General features: G+C 51.9%; 1 protein-coding gene across 1 annotated transcript in view; it reads left to right on the plus strand.

The window, feature by feature from the left end:
- The window catches only part of LOC116832931 (lysosomal alpha-glucosidase-like), a 27403-nt gene extending 3095 nt beyond the window's left edge, over window positions 1–24308 (plus strand). Inside the window, 19 exon segments of the mRNA XM_075069189.1 lie at window positions 7544–8084; window positions 8412–8557; window positions 9714–9879; window positions 11253–11349; window positions 13811–13930; window positions 14229–14347; window positions 14436–14567; window positions 15618–15728; window positions 16794–16907; window positions 17451–17535; window positions 18124–18241; window positions 18589–18722; window positions 19214–19365; window positions 19633–19781; window positions 20229–20370; window positions 21156–21254; window positions 21660–21824; window positions 22267–22413; window positions 23117–24308. Of these exon segments, the coding sequence (XP_074925290.1) occupies window positions 7544–8084; window positions 8412–8557; window positions 9714–9879; window positions 11253–11349; window positions 13811–13930; window positions 14229–14347; window positions 14436–14567; window positions 15618–15728; window positions 16794–16907; window positions 17451–17535; window positions 18124–18241; window positions 18589–18722; window positions 19214–19365; window positions 19633–19781; window positions 20229–20370; window positions 21156–21254; window positions 21660–21824; window positions 22267–22413; window positions 23117–23179 (2800 nt within the window). The 3' untranslated portion in view covers window positions 23180–24308.
- The last annotated feature ends 349 nt before the right edge of the window (window positions 24309–24657 follow it).

The raw sequence follows: 24657 nt of genomic DNA on the forward strand, positions 1-24657 counted from the left end.
GTTGTTCCTGGCATCTGTGGACCACTCACCCAGCTTAGAGTCACAGCCCCAAGTGCTCCTACCATCACTGGACCACTTTGGCCTTCACTTTCCACATCCTCTCGATTCCTCTTTCAGGCCCTGGTACTTCTCCAGCTTCTCATATTCCTTCTTCCTGATGTTGCTGTCCCTTGGCACTGCTATATCTATCACCACCGCTGTCTTCTGCTCCTTGTCTATCACCACGATGTCTGGTTGATTGGCCAGTACCTCCTGTCCGTCTGGATCTGGAAGTCCACAGATCTTAGCCCTGCTATTCTCCACAACCTTCTGTGGAATCTCCATCTGTCTTGGGAGGTCTAGCCCACCGCTGCGCAGATGTTCCTGTACACAATGCCAGCCACTTGGTTGTTGCCGTTCAGTGTATGCTGTCCTGCCTGCATCTTCATCCTGCCACTATGGGTTGGACTGTCTCTGAGGCCTCACTGCACAGTCTGCACTTGGTCCTCTCTAGTGTGGTAGACCCTGCTTTCAATGGGATCTGGTGCTCAGTGCCTGTTCCTGTGCTGCTATGATCAATGCCTCAGTGCTGTCTTTTTAGTCTAGCCCTTTCCAGCCACTGGTAGAGGAGATTCCAATGTCGAGCCACCTCAGCTATCGATGGTACATCCTCATGCAGGGTCTTGTCTTGCCATGGCACTTCTTCTGCTTGACTTTCTCCATGTCTGCTGCTGCCTCAGGCATGCTCTCAGCAGCTCATCTTTGGGGCATCTACTGATGTACCCTAGAATGTTCCGGGTTTCATCCAGGACAGTGGCTTTTGACGCTCACCAAGCCCCGCCTGCCTTCTTTCCGGCTGGTATACAGTCTCTGGGTGTTGGACTTGGGGTGGAACCTCCGTGCATTGTGAGGAGCTTCCGGGTTCTTCAAATCGCAGCCTCCATGTCCTCCTTGGCCAGCTCACATTACCGCAGGGTATCTGATGACCGGCAGGGGCGATCCGTTGATGGCGTGGATCTGTTCTTCCCACTAAGCTGGCTCTCAGGACCTGTCTTATCCTTTGGTGATACTTGGATTTGCTGTCTTCCTTGCCTCCTCATCATGGTTTCCATGTGACTGTGGGACGCCAAGGTACTTGTAGTTTGGGTCTGTATGTCCTATGTGGCCCACGTAGTACCACCCCATCAGTCTTGACTACCTTCCCTCTCTTCACTACCATCCGGCCACACTTCTCCAGTACAAATGACATCCGAATCCTCACTGTAGATCCACGTCAGGTGGATTAGCGAGTCGATGTCTCGTTCATTCTTAGCATACAGCTTGATTCATCCATGTAGAGGTGGCTGATGGTAGTTCCACTCCTGAACCTGTACCCGTATCCAGTCCTTGTGATTATCTGGCGTGAGGGGTTAAGCCTATGCAGAACAGCAGCGGGGACAGTGCATCACCTTGGTATATGCCGCATTGATGGCCACTTGTGCAGCTGCCTTGAATTGACTTCCAGTGTTGTTTCCATAGCCCCATTGAGTTCTTGAGGAAGGTCTTAGTGTCCTGTTGACTTTGTATAGCGCCAGACATTCACAGATCCACGTGTGCGGCATTGAGTCGTAGGCTTTCCTGTAGTCAATCCAGGCTGTGCTCAGATTGGTCTGTCTAGATCTGAGTCCTGGGCGACTGCTCTATCTAGAGCAACTGGTGTTTTGAGCCTCTGGTGTGTTCCCAATGCCCTTCTGAAGCTGTGCTCTGTACAGGCCCATATGGTCCTGTAGCTTGGCGGCTATGATGCCTGATAGGATTTCCATGTTGTAGGGAGGCAGGTTATTGGCGGTAAGTTGGACGGTTCTGTTCTTGCAGGGTCTTCATGATCAGCACTGTCCTTCTTGTGTTAGCCAGTTTGGGGTGGAGCCTGCTGCTAGCAGCTGGTTCATCTGTGCTGCTAGCGTTCATGCACTGCTGTTAGTTTCTTTAGCCAGTAGTGTGGATCATGTCTGGTCCAGGTGCTGTCCAGCTCTTCATGTTCTTGACCCGCTGCGGATGTCCTTCTACTGTGATGGTGACGGTTTCTGTCTGGGAGATTGCTGTCTCTGTTCTCAGGTCCTCCAGCACTTTGCACTGGTGTTATGAGTCTTCTCTTTCTCCCCATATGTTCTCCAGTACTGTCAGTTTCTGCTTGCTGTGGCTCTGCTGTTATGTTTTGTTGCACTGCAGTTGGGAGTACACCTTGGATGGTTCTTTGAGAAACAGGGCATTTACTTTTTTGGCCTCTGCTTCCTAGTTATCTCCTTAGCCTGGTGAGCCAGTGCTGTGAGCTTTGTTAGCAGTCTCTAGGGCTTCAGATGGAGTCAGGCCTTGTATTTTTCAGTAGCCGAGTCTATCCTTAATCTCTACACCCTTCTGTAGTTCCACCAGCTAACATTCTCTCCGGAGTCGCCTTGATCTATATCCTCCAACCTCATTTTCCAGGGTGGGTACATACTGTTGCTCTCATGATCAGAGCTCTCTGTCCAGAAGAGTGCAGTGCTAGGAACAGCTAAGATACTGCGCAGAACCCTCAAACTCCCAGGCCTCTGGTAGAGGACCCGAGGTTGAGGAAGACACATACCACCCGTAGGGGTGAGAGGGGAATTTTTACAGAGAACATCATCCTACTGTATTTTTCACTGCATGCATCTGATGAAGTGGGTTTTAGCCCATGAAAGCTTATGCTCAAATAAATTTTAGTCTCTAAGGTGCCGCAAGTACTCCTGTTCTTTTTGCGGATACAGACTAACATAGCTACTGCTCTGAAACCTGTCACCATGCAAGATCCATGACTTAAGAAGCTAGAGCTTTAAGGCTGCAGCTCAATAAAATCCTGAGATTTAGCAATACTGTGCCCTAACTGAACCTTATATCAACAATGTGCTCTACCTTTGAGACCCCCAGTAGCAATGCATCTACTTCGTTTTAGACCATGATGATGAAATAGTATGGACTGTTAACTAGAACAGTGGTTCTCATCCAGGGATCTGGAGCCCTCTAGGGGACCGCGAGCAGGTTTCAGGGGCTGCAACCGAGCAGAGCCAGAATTAGACTTACTGTGGCCCAGGGCAGAAAGCAGAAGCCCCACCACTTGGGGCTGAAGCCCGGGGCCCTCAGCCCTATCACTCAGGGCTGAAGCTGAAGCTTGAACAATGTAGTCTTGTGGGAGGCCCTGTGGCAAGGGGTCCCAGGCAAGTGCCTTGCTTGCTATCCCTTAACACCGGCCCTGGCTTTTATATGCAGAAAAGCAGTTGTTGTGGCACAGGTGCACCATAGAGTTTTTATTGCATGTTGGGAGGGCCTTAGAACAAAAAAGATTGAGAACCCCTGAACTAGAACATAGGAAAGGCTGAATGTTTTAAAACCAGACTTTCAGTCTGTCTGTGCACTTGTTCTTGTAACTATGTTTGAAAATGTCTGTCCAAGCCAGCGATCTTAATCCTTTTCCACCTGCAGGCCAAACACGTTGTTTCAAAAAAAGATCAAGGGGCTGCAATCAGTATTTTAAGCCAGACTCTTTGCCTTGTGCCACTCTCTTTGCGCTACCCAGGTGGTGCAAAGGCGCACCTGCAAGTTTCCTTTTGGGGATTCCTCTGAAATAAGGGGAGTCTCCAGCAGGTGCAGAGCCAGCATACCCAGCTCCTAAATCTCACCTCCTCACAGCCATATTTTAGGGGACATATTGAGAGCAGAGTGGGGAAGTGGCTGGACCACACAGTGCTCTGGCTATCCCCCCGCTGATATGTGGTCCCTATGGAACCATAGTCAGGTAGTACAAGTTACAGCATCCCTAGGCTACTCTAACCTTTGCTGAGGCAGAAAATCAGGGAGCTGGTTCTCAGCTTCTCCTCTTTCCCTCTCCTGGGTATCCCATGACTTTAAGAATCACATCCTTTTTGAACTGACTTAGCTAGGCTAGCTAAAGCTGCAGTACTGCTAAAACAAAGCTACTGGGTCGGTGCTGCTTGCTGTCAAACCTCACACATTTACAGAGCGAGTTCAGAAACTGCAATAGACTAACTACCATGCTACAGACCATAGTCCAAGGGCACACATGCAGCTAAAGAGCCCACATACAGCTCGAGATGAGGGGTCAAAGCAGTTTTTTAGTCTTCTTTGTGCCCCACATCATGGGGCCATTGAGCATTGGGTCATTCCCAGCCACAACATGGCCAATCTAAATTATGCTGATTTCCAGAGGCCTGTGGGGGCATTCTGGCAGATAGGGAACATTGGCCCACATGGATGCCCTAGGCATACCCCGGTTTCCCCAATCAGCCCCCACCCCCATGTCAGGAGGCAGCAGACAGGATGACATAGGAGCCACTGTGGTAGTGCTACATCACCTGAGGATCCTCTTACTTGAGTGGTATCCTCAAGGGGTTGGATCTGCTGACTGTTGGGCACTTTGGCAGTCATGGGGCAGGTTTTATCCCTATGAGCCCGACTCTCCACTGCCTTGCACCTTGTATAGCCATTTACTCCTTATGCAGCCATTTATCAGATGAGACGCATTTTCCACTCACGTTAGACAGGTGTAAATGGCTACATGAGATGCATGGCAGTGGAGAATTAGCCTCTCTGTAGAGAAAAGTAGCCTGTAGCATGGGTTTGGCTATCTACAGCCATGTCAGAAAATGGTTGTCCAACATGGTTTGAGATTCATCTCTGAATGCAGTAATAAGTAGCACAGTTCAAGACATAGGGCTAAATGGAGTTTCCCAGACACTTCAGTTTAAACACTGGATTAAATAAAACATGTTTATTAACTACAAAGAGAGCTTTTAAGTGAGTACAAGTAATGAGGCATAAAAGCCAGAAATGGTTACAAGATAAAGATAAACATTCTACTAGTGTTTAACTTAACAAACTATGAACTTATATTCAAAGCAAAGTTTTCTTATCAAATTCTTTCAACAGTCTTACTGAACAAACTTCTTAGGTCAGAACCCCTTTTCCAATCCAAAAAATGCATCCTTCGTTGCTTCTGGTGCCATGAATACAATAAGCAGAAGATGGAGAGTGTCTTGGGGTGTTTGTCCCTCCTTTTTTATAGTGTCAGTTCCTCTCTTGAAAACCATTTCCAGCTGAGATTAAGGAGATAAAGAGTCTATAGAGAAGGATGTTCCCTGCTGCTTTTTCCTCACCTGTTTGATGACTCTGTTTACTGCTTAAATGCAATTAAGCAACACACACATTCCTTTGTTTGAGTCAGATCTTTTTGCCAACCTCAGTTTGGAACATGTGTTAATAACATACAGTGGTATCTCATAACTTCACATACAGTGTTGCCACAACATTTTTCAAGACAATAATGACTAGCAAATTATGAGTTTTTAAATGAAACCTCACAAGGATGATTACAGTAGTGCGTGGGGTGTGAACACAGGGGTGTATTCTGTCACAATCTATATCTGTCTATCATATTTATATAGGGGAGGCAGCAGGGACCTATGGATAAGATGTTGGACTAGGAGTCAGGAAACCTAGATTCTATTCCTGGTATTGTCACTCACTATGTGGTCTGGGCAAGCCACAACTTCTCTGTGAAATGCGGATAATAATGCTTATCCATTTTTGTAATGGGCTTTGAAATCCTTTCTAGAAACTCCCACTGAACTCAGACAAGGGAAAAGCTCCTAATAAACTTTGGTATGACATAATTGATAAGAATATGGCTTTATTTCTACCTGAATGCGTTTTGTTTATATTCAAAGTTCTAATAATCCAACTTTCTTAGGTACCAACGACATATACAGGAAGTTAGGACTTTTGCGCTGCTAATAAACTGAAGTGGTAGAGACCACGTACAGGGCTTATTTTAGGAGGTTTATGGTACAGCAGGCATAAAGTGCTGCAAGCTGGGAGACCTCACTGTCCTCCTGAAGCCACAATGTCAAGAGGAGACAAGTGTATGTAAGCTTCTTAGCTCTCACCGGATCAGAGGCAGGGGAGAGCAAAATAGCTAAGTATGTTCAGCAGGGATTTCCAGAGAGAGAAATGGTGGCCCAGTGCATTGGCAGGGGGGATTTTTAATACCAAATGTTCATAGTGATCTGTTCAAATAACAAGTTGGGGTCCTGTGTTCCACCAGCCTCCACTGAGGTGGCAGGCAAAGTCTGTTTGCACCTGTGAATCCCTGCACTTATATATGTCCAGGGGCATTTGGTGCATGGATCAGGTTACAGCATTTTAGCAACCTGTTTGTTCATGCAAATATCTGCATGCACGGCTGCAGAGTTTTGCATTGGCATATGACTGTATTAACGGAGTCAATAGACAAGGTGGTCCTGAGAGTCTTGGGGAATATGCATTAAATAAAGCTGCTTAGCTTTATGGGGCAGGGACTGTCTTTTATTTTACGGTTGGACAGTACCTAGCAAGTTGAGGCATCTTGGTGCTACTGCGGTGTATGTATTAAATAAAATATTTGATTGTACATCAAGAAAAGTAATTTCTCCGTGCTTTTGTTTTTCCTGCAGAATGCAGATTTGGTGTGAAAAGCTTTTGAATAAGTATATATGCATATCTACAGTTTAGAGAAATAATGGCTGTAGTTTAAGGTGTTGGGACATCTCTCCCTTTCCTGCAGTGGCAGCTCAGAAAAGCCCTCTGTTTGCAAGGAGGCCCCAGAGAAGATGTTTGTATGGGAGAGTTCCAAAATAGTTCTTTAGTCATTTATAATGGGATGCAGGCTAAGGGACGTTCCCTGCCCCAAGGATTTTTACATTGTAAAGGTCCAGTACTCCTGGTGGCTGGAGATCCTCAACGCCAATTGTTTTCAATAAGAGCGGAGCATGCTCGGCACCTCACAAGGATTTTATGTGGCTCAGAAACCATGGCTGTGGTAGGGCGGGTGGAGCTGGGCTCAGCCCATATAACAGATCCTGGAAACATTATGGGTCCCTAAAGTCAGAAATAGCCGGAATATCTCTGGAGAGCACACGTTGGAGTAGCTGCTGCAACATCCTTAGAAAGGGGTGCGTGCGTGTGCGCGCGGCTGGCCGGCCCCTGCCACTTCTCTGGCTTTGGTCTGTCAGCTTGTGCAGGAAGCTAGCTATCTCTGCTGGTAGTGGTCGAGGTGCTCAATGAGAATGCAGACTTAAACAGAAGCTGTTCCTTGTACAATGTGTACAGGAGAGCTCTTGGTAGATTTTCCCAATCCTGTGAGCCTGTGCAGGGTCGGGCCCTACCTTAGGCAGAGCACTGAGCAGCAGATCAAGTAGGACAGGGTCCTGTTTTCCACCTTCAAACCCGTCTCCAGAGTCAAGAATTATTCTGTATGTTCCACACAATGCAAGTAGTACGGCAAAGGGACCAATGACCAGAGCTGCTGTGATTGTGTGTTGCGCTAACATTATTGTGAAAAACTGAGCAGGCAGCAAGACAAGGCAGGGAAATTCACTCTCAGGGCTATGGCATGGTCTGATATCACTTATTTTTCATGATGATTATTCTCCTGTGGAAGAATCTCCTCCTCAGTAGGGTAGGATTTTCTCTGCCGGTTCCTTCATTTGGTGCTTTATTCCCTCCCTCATTTTAGCACATGGAAGATGAAGTCCTACCAAAAGCTGGCAACAGACATCCCACAGCCTACAGAATCCTATGCTGAAGAAGAGAGCATTGATGGGAAGCTGCCCTGCCTTCGCAAGTTGTCCACTTGGTGGCTGGGTGTTGGCCTGCTGATGATAGTAGCCGTCCTGCTGAGTGGAGTCACCATGTGGATGCTCAGACAGGGGTCTGGGAGCCAGCATGAACAGACGCCCCTGGAGAAATGCAGCGCGGTCCCTGAGCCTCTCCGCTTTGACTGCTATCCTGAGAGGAATGTGGTGGTGACAAAAGAGCTCTGTGAGAGCAGGGGGTGCTGCTTTATTGAATGTGACCAGCCTTTGAGGAGCAGGAATGGAGTGCCCTGGTGCTTTTACCCCCCTGACTTCCCCAGCTACACCCTGGAGAGCCTGAACCAGACTGAGCTGGGAATGGTGGGTTTGCTGAGGAGGAAGGTGAAGGCCTATTATCCCAGAGACATTGAGAGGCTGCAGCTGAGCGTGGAGTTTGAAACAGACACTCGGTTACACATCAAGGTGAGCTGCCTTCTCTGGTCTATGTCCCTTCCCGTCAAGGCCTCCATGCCTAGAAGGGTCCCAGGTAGGGCCTCTCAGTCCGGCTAACTAAATCCCCTTTTCTCTGCTGGCTGACACTAGCCCCTGACCAGCAGTAGAACCCATCTCATGTCTCAGTCTAGAGTCCCATCATGTCAAGCCAGACACAGCAGCCATATGCCCCTGGCACTAGCTGTTGCTGTCATGTTGCTGAGTTTAGCTTGTTGTCAGGTCGCCCCTCTGAGCCAATTAAACACTCCTTTGCCTCCTGCTTTGCTGTTTTTAAGACATATTTTCTCTCTTTTGTAGATCACGGATTCCACAAGCCCTCGATTTGAAGTCCCCCTGGAGGTTCCTCAGGCAGTGAAGAGAGCAGAGAATCCCATATACAGCCTGGAGTTCTCCAAGGAGCCTTTTGGCCTGCTGCTGAGGCGCAGAGCCTCTGGCACTGTGCTGTAAGAGTTCATCCTCCTCTTCTCTCTCTCCAACTTCAGCGGCTGACCCCACCCGTTAGCTCCACCTGTGGGGGCACCACAGAGCTGAAGCTAGAAGGGAGGAGGGAACTGTCTCTCTCCTCTCCTAAGCCCAAGTCTCCTACCTGCTTGGTTTATTCACCTGGGTTTGGGCGGGAAGAGCATGAGCTTTGCTGTGTCAGCATGCCCTGTAGGCTGGGGGAGACAGCTGTTCTCCCTCTTCCTCCTTCCTCAAGAACTGAGGTTTCAGATACTGTGGGGATGGGCACTGCATAAGAACCTAGAGAGGAGCACATCACTTCCTGGGCCTGGGTAGAAAGAATGCAGGGTTGACTCTGGGAACTTGGTCAATGTGGTCTTGATGTGGCTTGGCACAGAGAGGAGAAGAATCTGTCCTTCTGCATTTACAGTGTGCTTATTTGCGTAATGTGTTAATGACTTAGTGATTGTCTAGTGCCTTCCAAATGCAAAGTATTGTGTAAGTGCTGCTCTAGGGAAGAAATCAGTGAGAGGACTGTAAATTTCTCGCTCTCGCTCGCTAGCATGTAGCCAGTTCTAGTAGGACAGGGCATGTAGAGAAGAGCTCTTTGCTTTGCTCTTCCCCTCAGATGCACCAGCCTTTCCTTATTTTACTGTTGTTTAAAACTTTGTGTGTTTGCTAACCTGGTCCTCTTGGGAGTAGTTTGCTGTTGGTTAGACAATGAGGAAACCTCACTCCTGTGTTGTTTCTGTTGCCTAGAGGGTTTAATATAATCTCTGAGGAGACTTTCGTTGGCACCTTGACTTGAATCCTAACCTCTGGATCAGACTGTCATGCTGACCTTTGGGCCAGGTTATGCCCTGGCTCTGCATTTGGCTGGGATAGGAGAGTTCACTCAAATTGCTGAGCCATGGGATTTGTAACACAGTCTCGGAGTCTGTGGGCCGGGGTGGATAATCTCTAGTTTGTGCAGAAGTTTGATATCCTGGAAGGAAGGTGCCGTGATTGCTATTAGCAGCAGCAGAGGAGCAGACTGACATTGTTTTAATGATATTTGTCCTCTCTTGCTCTGTCCTTCCCTTGCTCCTGCTCCCTCCCTCACCCTACTTCTTGCCCACTTTTGTATCTTCTCTCACTCCCCTCCCGCCACCCGTCCAGGTTAAATACGACCGTGGCTCCCTTGATCTTCGCTGACCAGTTTCTCCAGATTTCAACCATCCTCTCTTCCAAATTCCTCTATGGCCTTGGGGAGCATCGGAGCAGCTTCCTGCACAGCCTGGACTGGAACACCCTGACGTTGTGGGCCCGGGATGTCCCTCCCATGGTATCATTTTCCCCTCGGTGATGTGTGCAGGGCCAGTCTTGCTATTTCAACTCTGCTGTTGCCCATTAAAGGTTCCCCTTAGTATAACAGGCCCAACTTGCACAGCTGCCTTACATACAAGAACTGCGTTTGCTTCCTTCATAGCCCTGCTCAGAACCCGGCATCAGATTACTTCTGAGCAGATGTACGACCCCTCTGTGCTCTGGTGTAGTGAGTCCCCTCCTGTGCTGGTTTGGCAGCCCCTCCTTTCCGCTCTAGAACAGATAACGCCCCTCTTCTGGGGATGGCTCTGTGCCACTCTGATGCTTCCCAGTTCCCTCGGTAGTGGGATGAGTGGAGTCTGACTACTGACAACTCTTTCAGCAGAGCTGGGTGAGTCTCTGAGGAAAACAGAGCTCTGATGAGTGTTTTAGACTCCGAGTAACAGTGAGATGTGGGTAGGCGAAGAATGTTATTGTGTCTGCTAGGTCTTTAACATCCAGAGGAAGCCGTCAGTACATGAGCTTCCCGCTGCCCCTCTCTGTGGGTCAGAGGAAGGCCATGCTGGGATATGAAATCTTCCTTACCTTTGATTAGGTTCAAATGTGACCTCTCCACTCAGCAGCAGAGGACTCTTGAATCCCCACAGGCTATTGAAACACCTCACCAGCTTAGTCTGGGGTCTGTGTTAATAGACACTCCCCATCTCAGCAGAGTTCCTTTTGGTGTGGGACACAGGCCGTTGGGGATGGAGTTGAGATCCAGCAAACTTGGGTCACGTAGGAAGGAAACATCTCTTCCCTTTGGGTTTCTCTCGCCCCGTTTTACCTTTGTGTCCTTCACTCCCCTCTAGCTCTGTTTAAAGATGACTGTGTCCCATGCATGGATTTATTTAATCTGTTGCCATGGGTCACATGGCAACCATTTGTATCTTTGCCGCTTTGAGAGAAGTATGGTAGTTGTGCCTGGCTGCCCTGCTTATGCATAATTCCCTTGCTTTAAGAAGGTCCTTTGTAGCTCATCCTGTCCCACTCCATCACCGATCCCTTCTGTTACAGTAGCTTCCGGGGTTTGTGTTTTGGTCTTCTCTGCTGAGAATACGCCAAGTTCCTTTGGCCTTCAAATGCAAACTCTGCAATGATCCTGGCTGCCCATTGCCCTTCTCTCTCCAGGCTGATCATGACTGTCCTACATATTGGTGACCAGAACTGACATGCCTAGCCAAGATAGATCTAAATCACACTGAGCCAAGAGGGTCCAGAAGGCATCTGTCAACTGCTCCCCATGGCTCATAACTCTTTCTTAGACACCTCCCTCGTTATCCATTCCGCCTTCCTTTGGGTGTCCCTGATGTATTGAAAACAAGTCTCTTATCAGACAACTTCTGTTTGCAGGAGTCCTACAACCTCTATGGAGCTCACCCATTTTACCTGCTGATGGAGGAAGGGGGAGCTGCTCATGGTGTCTTCCTCCTGAATAGCAATGCAATGGGTATGTGCTTTCTTCTGCTACATTGGGGTGGAGCGGGTGTTCAGGGCCTGATGAGGGAAGCCCTCTGCTTCACCAGCCTGCATGCCCTGACAGTGGCATCTCATAGATTTTGGTACTATTCCTAATCACTAGAAATGGGACCTGCTGGCTTTGGAAGCTGGAGCTGGCCGGGTGCGGGGGACTGACCTGAGGTGGCAGTTCAGGAACTCGGGGCAAAGAGAAGCAGTAAAAGAGGAAGATGTGGTTTCGTGGCCCCTTTATTGAGCCAGACATCTGTTTCCTGGCTAAACTTAGGCTCTTTAGCAACTGTCGAGCAGTTTAACCACACAGACAGCTGCTGAATTGTAGTCTGAAAAGCCAGCATGTCATGCCCCTGGTCCAGCCCTGTTCTCCTCTGATATATCTGCCATTTAACTATGGAGAGTGTGACTTCTGGTGCAGCAGGGATATAAATCTGCTGGCTGCTTTTCTCACAATCGTGCCCTGTTGATGCCAGCTGTCCATGCCAGCTGGGACTCCAGAATTGTGAGCATCCTCTCACTGATGGCATATTGGTACCAGCCAGGACTTCAGCAGGGTGAGCTTCCTGATGGTAGCGCCAGGCCAGTGTCAGCAAGGACACAAACACAGGGAGGCTCTTTACACCAGTGCCCTGTTAGGGCCATCTGGGACCTTGATGTCATGAGGCTCCTCGTGCCAGCGCCATGTTTGTTCCAGCTGTGTATGTTTTATCGCAATAGAACTCCCAAGAATAACGGTGCAGGGAAGTGCTGTGAAAACACCTCCGCTGTATTGGAAGTGTGAGAACTCAGGCCAGGTCTACACTGCGACTTTAAATCGGTTTAATGGCCGATATACCGATTTAATGCTGTACCCGTTCACACGACGTCGTCATTAATATCGAGTTAAACGGCTCCTTAAATCGATTTCGGAACTCCTCCCAGACGAGAGGAGTAGCGCTAAATTCGAAAGTGATAACTCGGATTAGGGTTCGTGTGGACGGAAATCGACATTATTGGCCTCCTAGAGGTATCCCACAGTGCACCACTGACCGCTCTGGTCCGCAATCCGAACTCGGATGCGGAGTGCCGGTAAACAGGAAAAGCCCCGAGACCTTTAGAATGACATTTCCTGCTTTCACGTGTCCAGCTCTGATCAGCACGGGTGGCGATGCAGTTCAAATGCAAAAGTAGCTCCTGCATTGAACCTTACGGGAGATACTAGATCTGATCGCTGTATGGTGAGACAAATCTGTTTTATCAGAGCTCCGTTAAAGAACAGGAAATGCCAAAGCGTTTGAAAAATAAACTCCAGGATACACAGCGGTGCGTGACAACCGTAACGGGAAGCCAGAGACTCAAACGGATGCTCATGGAGGGAGGGAGGGGGTAATGAGGACTACAGCTATCAGTCTCCACAGCAGTCTCTGAAAACTATTTGCATTCTTGGCTGAGCGCCCAATGTCTGTAGCTTAATACACGGTGTCTTGCGTGGTTCACGGAACAGCTCGTCAGTCTCTTCCCCCCCCCCAGCACGTGAAAGAGAAGTAAAATAAATAATTCCTTGAGTACTGTAAATGTCACCCTCTGTGTACTGAATGCTGCTGGCAGAGAGTACGCGAGGTGTTGACAACGGTCAGGATACCGTTTGTGATCTCAGGGTCCATGATTGCTGTGCTATGGCGTTTGCTCAATGCACTCCAGGGAAAAGGCGCCAAAGGGTTGTCTGCTGCCTTCACAAAGGGAGGGGTGAGGCTGTACCCAGCACCACCCGGGGCAATGTTTTCTGCCCCATCAGGCACTGTGCTCTCAACCCGGAAGTGGGAACTATGGGATAGCTGAGGAACAGCTACCCACAGTGCACCGCTCCTGAAATCGATGGTAGCTTTGGACCATGGACGCAAACAATCGATTTCGTGATCCCACTGTGGACGCGCTAAACCGATTTTATTAGATCTGTTTTGTAATATCGGTTTAAGCTAATTCGAAATAATCGTGCAGTGTAGACGTACCCTCATACATACAATGCACCCTTTCCAGCAAAGCCCTCAGTCCACCAGAAACTCGCTCTCGCATTCAGTTCTTCATTTATCATTCAGTTCTGTGGGCTCTGGAATGGGTTCTACGCTACAGAGGCAGAAAGCACTGTTGGGCTTAGTTCTGGAATGGAAATGGTGAGAACGCCACACTTGTCAGGTTTAGAAAACAGATTTTGTAATAATCCTTTGCACGTCTGCTGCATCTGAAATCCAGTGATACCAAATCACGCTGCAGCTTTTAAGCCTTCAGAACCCTTGTGCAATAAGGAGGTGCTATTACTCCCACTTTATGGATGGGGAATTGAGGCACAGGGCTATAGACATATCTTTTTGCCTATGGTCACATTCGTCTGTGGGAGAGCCATGATTTGACATCAGGACTTCTGACCCCGTTCATTGTCTCTATTCTGTCACTTTCCAAAGAGGTGGCTCTGCAGCCAGCTCCTGCCTTGACCTGGAGAACCATTGGAGGAGTTCTGGATTTTTACATCTTCTTGGGTCCTGATCCCAACATGGTCATCCAACAGTATCAGCAGGTGATAGGTAAATATCAATACCCCAGCCATTCTCTGTTCATCTCACCCCCAAGACAGCCTGTTGAATAACCGTTCCTTTGTATGCTTAGACATGCCCAGCATCTCCATCCCCTGCCATCACCCTCACATTTATACATTAGCACCTGTCTCACCAGATTCATCGTGATGTCCTCCGCCACCAGGGGTGTTGCCTCTTCCTCATCTCCACCAGATCCTCCCTCTCATTCTGAATTGCCCTAGTCATTACCGCCTCCACCAGGGTTGCCAAGTTCGTCATTGTCTCCATTCCAATTGTGTTGTTCCAGGTTTCCCTGCCATGCCACCTTTCTGGGGGCTGGGGTTCCATCTGTGCCGCTGGGGCTATGGGACAAGCAATGAAACCTGGCAGATTGTGAAAGCCATGAGGAATTATCAGATACCTCAGGTAAAATAAATACCTGTCCTCCAGAGGAGGCTAGGCAGCTCCGCACAAGCATTTCCACACCATGCAATTCTGCATGTCTTCTTTGCAGGATGCTCAGTGGAATGATATTGATTACATGGAAGGGTACCGGGACTTCACCTTTGATCCCGAGAAGTTTGACACCCTCCCGCAGTTGGTGGAAGACCTTCACAAGCATGGCCAGTACTACGTCATGATCCTGGTATACTGACTTCTCTGACCTTCTTCCTGAATTATATGCTAGGCCTGTTTTTGTTTCTAAAACTTAAGGCAGGTGCAGCCAGAGTCGGCATGTGAGATGTGTTCAGCTGCTCCATGAGGTGTCAGGCTCCCCACCATATGAGTTGCTTCTGTCTATTTCAGTGATAAACATTTCGACACAGAGCCTCAGCAGGTGCTGATGCCAACAGAGCTGTGCTGATTTACACCAGCTGAGGATATAGCCCTTTGTTTTTTAGCATATGCCTTACACTCTGAGCAGGTATGATGCTTGGCTTTGAGCAATAGCCTGAAAGAGCATCAGGTACTTTTGTGACCTTCTCTTTACCCCACCCCCTTATCCCTCTCTGCTTTGGCCTCACACAGGCCTCTGCTTGGGAGGAGTGGCTAGGACCCCTGCTGGAATCCATGAGCATGGCCTTTGGAATTTCTCTCTATTCTGCAGGGGAGCTCTAGCGACAGGTCCAGCGTTATCCCGCTGCCTTCCTGTCTGCTCTGCGTGTAAACCTCCCAATGTCTTGATCACACAAGGAGAAACTGCTGCAGGTATCTGTCAGTCAGTCTGATTCATGGGTTCTCAACCTTGGAGTGGTTCTCTGCCCCTCTTATACTGGTAAATGGGAGGCATGTTCCATCTAGACCCCAGCTTGATGGAAGAGGGGGTCCTGGAATGGAAAAGGTTGAGAACCCCTGGTCTAACAGAGTGATTCCACTCACTGCTGTTCCATTGGCCATATACTCAGCATTACTCCCTCCCCCCCTAAAAGATATCTTTTTTTTTTTTTTTTTATCTATAACCCTTGATCCTTGGAGAAGTGACACTTTATACGATATTCTTTCTCACAAGTGGAAATGCTGCAGCAAGTTTCTGTTCCTTTTAGTCAATTTGGCAGTAACGTGAGCTTTAGTCAACCCTAGTTTGGTGGGCCAGGGCTCCCAGGACCAGTAAGCTGTTCTCTGAGTTACTATGGGTATATTGGTGAGGCTTCATGGACACTGGGGGGAGAATGTAACCTGTTCCATATGTTTCCAGGATCCTGGAATAAGCAGCACTAATCCTCCTGGTTCTTACTGGCCTTACGATGAAGGCTTGAGACGTGGCATATTCATAAATACTACTCAGGGGCAAACACTGATTGGACAGGTAAGAGGGGGAGCAACTTGGATGAAATCCTGACCCCACAGAAATCTATGGGAGTTTTGCCATTGGCTTCAGTGAGACCAAGATTTCACCCCTAGAGTTGTTAAGGGAAAAATAATGGTCAAGTGACCTTTCTGTCCTGTGTGCTTTGAGCCTGATTCTCTCCTTGTTCTCTGAAGTGCATTGACATCATTGGGGAATTTCATTTCTGTAAAGAAGGCTGAATAGGCTGTGTGGGGAAAATACTGAGCCTGATTCTGATCTCACCCCGTGTGACTCCAGAGTGACCGCTTGGGAATCAGTGGAGTCGCATGAACACAAGTGAAGTCAGAATCTGTTGTGTCGCCCTAGACTGTCAGTCTGCTTTTCTGAATTTCTCCCTATCTCCGGAATGATGGAAAAATTGCACCTGGTGAGCAAATCTGTGGAATTGCTCCATTTATTACCCACAATCCACTGTGATTTCTCATCCAACTCTCCCCAGGCTTATAAATTATGGACTTCTACGACATACTTCTCAGTCTCTCTTAAATACATTAAGAAAGTTTGAACAGCACTAGGAAAAACAGATGATCGTTATGCTAAAAATTCCCCGGGGGTGTAAAGTGCTGTGAAATCCAGACCCTTCACTCCCTCTGAGCGTGGTGATACTTTACACCTGGTTTGTGCTTGCTCTGCATATGTGTAAACAGTTACACAGGGTGCAAGGCAGGGAAGAATTGGACCCCATATTTAAAAAAACACCGGTCCCATTGTTATTGCTGGCACCTTAGAATATTCAAGCTGAACTGGAAAAATCAAATGGTGCTGCCCGTTCACCATCTGCATTTTAAATTCCACCTCCTCTACAGGGGAGAAGGTGGAATTTCAAAAGTGGACCTGGCTAAGTCTCCAGCTCCAGCCACCAGTGGCAGAAAGGAAGGTCAGTGGTGCATTAACAGGTGGAGGGCGGCTGGACTGCCATCTTTGCAGGTGTACAATAGGCTGTGATTCCCTGAACTCGCTCTGTTCCTTGGTGCAGCTGGCCAATGAGAGGTTCACAGAATGTGTTTTCTGGCCTTTCCATAGGTGTGGCCTGGCCTCACCGCTTTTCCTGATTTCTCCAACCCAGACACTTACCAGTGGTGGCTGGAGAATCTGAACCGGTTCCATACTCACGTCCCCTTTGATGGGCTTTGGATCGTAAGTTCCTCCTTACCTCTGTTGGGTCTGAGCTACAAAGGCAGGGGCTCTCCAAGCTACTCCCTCATGTTCCCCTCAGCATAGAGTGTGTCTCACTTATCCCTGAAGCTTTTGTACCTCTCTGAGCTCCTGTTTTTCCAGTTTCCTTGTCTTTGACAAGCTCTATGTCCCTGAAGACACACATACACTGGGAGACACGTGTCAGATGCATCCAGTCTAAGCTTTTACTACGCTGGATAAAAGGGCGCTAGGCTGCATGTTGTTCCAGGTATTGAACATGCTGGAGTTTAACAGGTCAGGACCAATGATGCAGTTAGCTTCCCAAGTCCAGGGGTGGATTAGGACTCCATCTCTGAGTGGCTCAAGAAGCAGGGACAGCCATGGAGCGGCTGTCCTGTCTGTGGGTCCTTGTGGCTTTGGCAACATGGTTGGTCCCACGAGGTGTAGGTGAGCAGCGTCTGGTCTCTGAGAAGAGATCAGCTCTCAGCTTGATAATCACCAAAACCCTGTGAATGAAATTTCAACTTGACTTCCTCTGTCTAGGACATGAATGAACCATCTGACTTCAAGGACGGGTCGGTGGATGGCTGTTCCCCAGGGGAACTTGATAACCCTCCCTATGTGCCTGGTAAGAAGGGAAATAAAATATAGGCTGTGCTGGTTAAGCAGGTGTAACTTCCTTTGGTGCCACTGGGAGCTGGGCCTACCTACACCATGGCTTCATCTGACCCATAGGTTTTAGCCTCTGTATAGGTGTACAGGTGTGTAGATGTACGTATTTGTGTGTGCTGTCTGTCCTCAGACATGCCTTTAGCACAGCATTCCCAGCACTCAGGGTTGTGCACATGGGCTCAGGTTCCTGTGTTTGAAACCTGAGCCCATGTGCACAACCCTAACTGTGTATTCAGACACCTGCATGACCAGTTTTAGCCCTTAAGTGTTGACCAATGGCTGGGTTCCTTAATATGCCCGCAGAGGGGGACAGCTGGCACAGGAACCATTACCAGCTCTGCTGGCTTTATGCCAGTGTGGGGTTCCTCACTGGCTGCTGATAGCCAGAATCTAGCCCTGTTGTACCATATGAGCAGCCTGGAGATCTGGCCCAGAGGCTACTGAATAGTGTGTGAGGCGCAGGTAACTGTATCTGGGTGCAGATGTTAGCTGGCTTCCGTGCTGCACAACACTTCTTCTCACAGCCTCTCTCCCTCCCCATCAGCCGTGCTGGGCGGGTCCCTCTCTGCAAAGACCGTGTGCACCTCGGCGAAGCAGAGCACCTCCGTGCACTACAACCTCCACAATCTCTACGGGCTGATGGAAGCCAAAGCCACAGCTAGGTAATGGCCAGCGCTGGCTAGGCATGCGTTGGCCTGCCGACTCCAGTGAACAGGTTCACACCTGGTGTCAATGAATGGCTCCACAGAACGGTGTCTGAGACACCAATGTGAGGCATCCTGCCCATGGGGGGCTGGTGTCTCCTCAGTGCACTGGCTCCAGGCTGGGGTTTGAGCTCCTGATCCGGGTTCCCTCGCCTTGCCAAGCTGTGCTTGGGTCTCAGAGCTGCATTGGATGTGGAGCAGGGGCTGGCTGCTGCCCCGATTCACTGCACTGGCTATGTCCTTGGTTTTGAGTCTCACAGCTGCCCCGGCCTGGTCCCAGTGCCCGTCTCCTCCTTGTCTTCCAGTGCCTTGATCCAGATCCGAGGGAAACGCCCGCTTGTGATTTCTCGCTCCACCTTCCCCAGCCAGGGCAGATACTCGGGACACTGGCTCGGTGACAACAGGAGCAAGTGGAAGGACATGTACTGGTCAGTCCCAGGTGAGTGGCTCTCCCGGCAACAAGCAGGCCTCTCACAGATACCAGCCTTCACCCGCTGAGGACAGGATCACCCTCAGAGACTGGCCTGTGTCCTCCCTGGTCGTGATGGCTCCTCCTTTCCCATGTGCTGGGCAGTGGCTCCTCTATTAAAGGGCCACGGGAAATTGCACCTTATTGCTGGCCTGTAATTGAGATGTGGCCTTTCCCTGTTACCATCTGGGAGGGCAGTCGAGGGTCTGGAGCCTGCTCCCGGCTCCAGGACTGGCTGCGATGGGAGCCGGCTGCCAGCTTGCAGACATCGGGGCAGCTGTTTGGTCCTGTGGTGGGTAAGATGTAGCCCCCCCAGGCATGTCCCCAGGCATGTACGTGTCGCAGTCTGTACAAGGGAACAGCACGGGGTGTCCGTCTGAGTGTTGTCCCGAGGAGGATCAGGGCAGATGCTCTCCAGGTGTCCCTGGCTGCTTCTAGACTCCATGCCTCTGTGTTTGCAGGGGTGCTGAGCTTCAATCTCTTTGGGATCCCGCTGGTTGGGGCTGACATCTGTGGATTCTCAGGCACCACCTCGGAGGAGCTATGCACCCGCTGGATGCAGCTCGGAGCCTTCTACCCCTTCGCCCGAAACCACAACACCCAGAATGAAAAGGTAACAGGGAGGCCCATCCCAAGGGACAGCAGCACCCATGGGAGCCCAGGGCTGATGCAGTCCCCGGAGGGCTGCATTCAAATGGGGGAAGGGCCCAGAGCAGTACGGAGAGGTCACTGATAGGAGGGGACGGGGGATGGTTGCTGCTGGGAGCGGGCAAGGGGTGTTGGTTGTCCGTTCTCCGCAGCTGCCTCGGACAGACTCTGGGTAGAGCCCATTTGTCCATCTGTCTTGCCTGTTGACACTCTGGTTGTCTGGCCTGCCCAGGCCCAGGATCCGGTGGCGTTCAGCTCGGGGGCGCGGACGGCCATGAAGGAGGTGCTGCTGACGCGCTACGCCCTGCTGCCCTTCCTCTACACGCTCTTCTACCGGGCACACCTGCAGGGCCACACTGTCGCTCGAGCCTTGTTCTTTGAGTAAGAAGCTCCTCTTACAGCTATGGATGGTTTCCTGCCCCATGGGCAATCCACAGGGGCGCATGGCCCCCCGACCTCTGGTGGGCATGCCTCCCTCCCTCCTCTCCCCTAAGGGAGCACAGTCTGCCTCTCTTCCCCTGGTGGGCACCCTCTGACCCATGGGGCCCCTCCACTCATTTCTGTGGGTGGGCCTGGCCCTGCCCTTCGACCCACAGACAGGATCCATGAAATCTGATGCCATGGATCTACAAGCAAGCATGAAGTCGCAGACCGTAGTGCCACTAATCTACAGGCAGGTGCCACCCCCGTTGGTGCTGACAGCGAGTGGAAAGTGACTGTGCTGTGGCTTGAATGCCAGTTTGGGGGCACTGGCCCAGTTCAGACTGCAGGGCCCAGAGGTCGGTGTCATCAGCAGCTCAGCGCTGAGGCACCCTCTTCCCACTGTAGGTTTCCACAGGACATGATCACGTACTCAATTGACAAGCAGTTTCTGTGGGGACAGAGCCTGTTGGTGACACCTGTGCTGGAGCCTGGAATGGACTCTGTAATTGGCTACTTCCCCAGAGGGGTGTGGTACGATTACTACACGGTAAGGAGCAGAGCATGCTGGGAGGCGGGACAAGGTAGATTTGTGTGTCTTCTCCTACCCAAGGGGTCTGGAGACCCCAGCTGCAAAGGGCCCCTCACCTGACAGAGCCCTGCAGCCTGTGAAAGCAACCGGGGTGCCATCTGTGTCAGAAATAAGAGCAGGCGTGGGTCCCTGTGCCAGAGGGGATGGGGAGGGAGCAGGGCAGGAGTGGCCAGTGCACCTCCAACCTTCCCTGCCTGTCAATCTGCTCTTCCCTGGGATGAGAGCTCACAATAGCCTCCTGTCCTATCCTCTGGGCTTGGCCATTGAGGAGAGCAGGAATCAGAGGGTCGGAGAAGGTCCTTCCCAGTCACCCACAGACCAGCAGGTGGGCACCACTGCCGCCATCAGAGACTGCAGGAAAGGATTATAGCCACAGCCTCGTTTCTGAGCATGCCCTCCTGCCATGTGTGTGTCTGTGATCCTGCCTCTATGCTCCCCCAGCCCTGTGTGTGTCTGAGCCCCGGGCTGGTGCCCGTGATATGTGCTCTCCCTGCTCTGCATACCTGTGTCTGTGCTCCCCTGGATTGGTGCCCATGCCCTGTGTGTGGTGGGTGTGGGCACCAATCCAGGGGAGTCCCAGGGCCTGTGGCCTACTCTTCCCCTTGCTGCCTGTGTGTGGTGGATATGGGTCTGGCTGGTACCCATGGCCTCAGGAGGTGGTTCTCCAGACCCGTGGGCAGATGGCTTCACCCTCTTGCCCACCCTGCTGCCCACACCCCGTGTATCTGTTGCTGCCTCCACAGGGCTCCTCTGTGAACAGCAGTGGTGAGAGCCTGAAGATGGCTGCTCCACTGGACCACATCAACCTGCATGTCCGGGAAGGCGCCATTCTCCCCACCCAGGTGAGACTGCTCCCCCCTGCTGCATCTGGAGCACAAGAATAACCCTCGTCCCACACTCCAGATCCCTACATCTGGCTGCCTGCTGCCTGGCTCTGGGACGTGTCAGTCGCTCGCCCTGCACAGGAGGCACAGGACTGTCTGCAGCAGCGGGAGGCTACTTGTCCGGGCTGGTCTCTGTGCTGCAGCCGAGGAGGTGACGCTCCTCAGGGGTCTGGGTCAGGAGCTTTCCTGAGATGCCTCCCTTGGCACAAATGGGTGTGTGGGGGGGGAAGGATCTGTGCTCTTTAGGTCATTGTCTTCACTCCGTGGTGTATTCACTGCCATGGCCTGCCCCATGCCCGGTCCTCTACACCTGGAGCCCTCAGCGGGGCGCCTGGTCTCAGCAGTTGCTCTCTTGAACCCCAGAAACCCGGGAGCACCAGCTGGGTGAGCAGCGGGAACCCCCTGCGCCTGATCGCAGCCCTGTCCCAGAATGCCAGCGCCTGGGGGGACCTCTTCTGGGATGACGGCGAGAGCCTGGACACCTTTGAGAGGGGTGACTACTCCTACCTGGTGTTCAACGTCACGCAGGTAGGGGGCCCCCGCCTCGGGGGTGGAATGTGCTGCCCTCCCACCCCCCAGAGCCACAGGCCTGCTCTGGCCCCAGACAGCTAGAGCTGCCTGGCCCATTGTGGGAGTGCAGATGGTACAGCATCCTCCTGCCTGAATGGGGCTGTGGTGTGGACTCGGATCTCTGGACCTGGCCAGCTGGGGGAGCTGGGATCAGGGCCTGTGGCTGGTGCTCTCTGCTGGAGAGTGCTGGGCTCAGTGTGCTTGTCTCAGGGGCTGGGGGCCAGAGCAGCCGCAATTGCACACGTGGGGGCAGGGACTGTGTGATAGCCAGGCCGTGGCCAACAGGAGCAGTGGAGGGCTGGGGTTGCCCTTGGGCGTGGGGGTGGGTGCTGTAGCCGTGCCTACCGGTGCCCACGTAGTCTGGGCACCAGCAGGCCCCACCTCTTGGCATCTCGCCTAGAACGTCTTCACCTCCACTGTCCTTCACGCCAACGTGGAAGCCACCTACATCACTGTGGATGTGCTGAGTGTCTATGGGGTCCGGGAGAAGCCCAGCAGAGTCACTGTCAATGGCAAAGAGAATCCCTTCTCCTACCTGGACAACCAGGTAACCCAGCGCCTGGTATGTCCATCCCCCGCACAGCGATGACTGGCTCCTTCCCGTCAGCGCCCTATGTGCCCTCTCCCGCCCAGCGATGACCGGCTCCTTCCCCAAGCCACACGCTCATCTCTGGCTCTGGCAGGGTCACGTCTCTGTCCTGCGGTCGTGAGTTTGTTGCTCTCAGGCTCTCTGCCTCTGGCTGTGCCGTGCAGAAGGGCAGGCACTCCAGCCTCCTCCTCTGCTGCTCGTTGGCAGCTGGCCTTGCCCTGCTCTCTGAGTCCCTGGTCTGGGAATAACCCAGAGCGCCTGGTGCTGCTCCCTGCGCTGCACTGGGCCTGTGTGCCGAGCAGAGGGAACTGGGAGATGGGAAGGGCTGTTAGTGGTTAGAGCAGGGTGGTGGGAGTCAGGATGCCTGGGTTCCATTCCCATGCCCCAGGGAGATAGTGAGCTCAGCTCGTTGTTTGCACAGCACTTGGAGGTGCTCACTGAGTAGGCAGGTGCAGATGCTGATGTTTGTTCTAGCCCATTGCCCTACCCTGCCCCTTAGTGCCAGTTTACTCTCCCGCCCGACCATCAGCTGTCACGTCATGGGGCAGCACGGAGCGTGCTCCAGCTGTGATGGGGGTGTGCACCCAGCCTGGCTCGGCGCTGTGTGTTGCATGGGGCCCCTGCATTCCACTTTGAGCTTGAGTTTCTCCCTCTACTGCAGGTTCTCACGGTGAGCGACCTCAACCTCAACCTCAGCCAGGGATTCTCCATCTGCTGGCTGTGACGGCTGCACCCGCCTGGGATGGCTGAGCTGGAACTGGGCTCTGGAGGCTTCTCTGTCCTTCCATGTGTGTCTGTGTGGGGGTGGGGATAGAGGTGTGCTTCTGTGCATCCATCTGCATGTGTGCACGTGCCAAGGCCCCGGCTGTGGCGTGCTGCTCTGGCTGGCTCTGTGTCCCAGCTCAGGGCTGCCTCCCTCCCACAGCAGTTTTGACATAGACTGTGGGTTCCACAGCTGGTTCGTGCCCAAGCCCAGCAGGGCTGCATAGCCTGCCTTTCCTGGCTTTCCCTGTCCTGCCTTCGCCTTTCCCCACGAGACTACTCCTGCAGGCCAGCGAGAGCCAAAAACTGCCCTGCTAATGCCCCCGAGCTCCGCTGAAGGCGGTCTCTGCCATGGCTCTGGGCGCAGGGTTTATGTTTAAAGACTCAGCTGTCCCATGCCCAGGACTGTGGCTCTAGGGGGCTGATGAGAGGCTCTGGTCAGCGATTCTGTCTGCCTGTTTCCTCCTGTTGCTCTCAGGCTCTCTGCCTCTGGCTGTGCCGTGCAGAAGGGCAGGCACTCCAGCCTCCTCCTCTGCCGCTCGTTGGCAGCTGGCCTTGCCCTGCTCTCTGAGTCCCTGGTCTGGGAGTAACCCAGAGCGCCTGGTGCTGCTCCCTGCGCTCTGGGTTACTCCACCCAGAGCGCAGGGAGGTCTCCTGTGCCCCGGCTTTTGCACTCTGCTGGCACGGTGCATCCCTGAGGGTGTCAGCGTGCTGGGGTGGGGGTGTGTGCTGTGCTGCATAACTGGCAGGCTGAGTCAGCGCTGACCTTTCTCCAGCCACTTGTCCCGGTGTCAAGACAATACTGCAGCACATGGGGGGGGGGGAGGGAAGCACTGCTGGCAGTGCCAGCGTACAAAGGGCTCCATGGGAGCCCTGGGTCTCCACCCCTCAGCCCACCAGACCCACATGGCACTGCTGGAGCAGCCTCAGAGCTAGTGCCAGTAGTGTGATTTTCAGAAGGAAGCTGAGAGCCGTCCAGAGTCAGGTCTGGCTGTCACATGGGTGTCAGTGCTGGGAGAGGTTAGGGAAAGGCCCCTGACTGCTCCTCTTGGGGCTGCTCTGTCTGAGATGAATAAAGGCAAGTGGAGGTGGCTGCTGTCTGGCTGTTGTTTCTGGGTGAGTCTGTCCTGGCATTCACTGCACATGCTACCTGCCTGCAGCGTCCCCTCCAGGCCAGGCTGTGTCCATGCCATGATGGAGATCTGTTCACTTCCCTGTTCCCGTGGCCTCCCTTCCTGCCCCCTTTGGTGTGTCCCCTCCGCCTGTTGTGTGCAGGGAGGGCCCAAGCCCTCTCCCTATCACACTGCTATTTTTAGCCCGCTCTCTGGAACAGAGCTAGCACCTGTAGGGGTACCAGAGCTGGGAATGACACCCTAGCCCACCCCATAGCTAAGCTCCTCTGTAAACTGGGGACAACAGCACTGTCTGGCCTCCCAGCAG

Source organism: Chelonoidis abingdonii, chromosome 9, assembly GCF_003597395.2.
Source record: "Chelonoidis abingdonii isolate Lonesome George chromosome 9, CheloAbing_2.0, whole genome shotgun sequence".
Taxonomy (NCBI): Eukaryota; Metazoa; Chordata; order Testudines; family Testudinidae; genus Chelonoidis; species Chelonoidis abingdonii.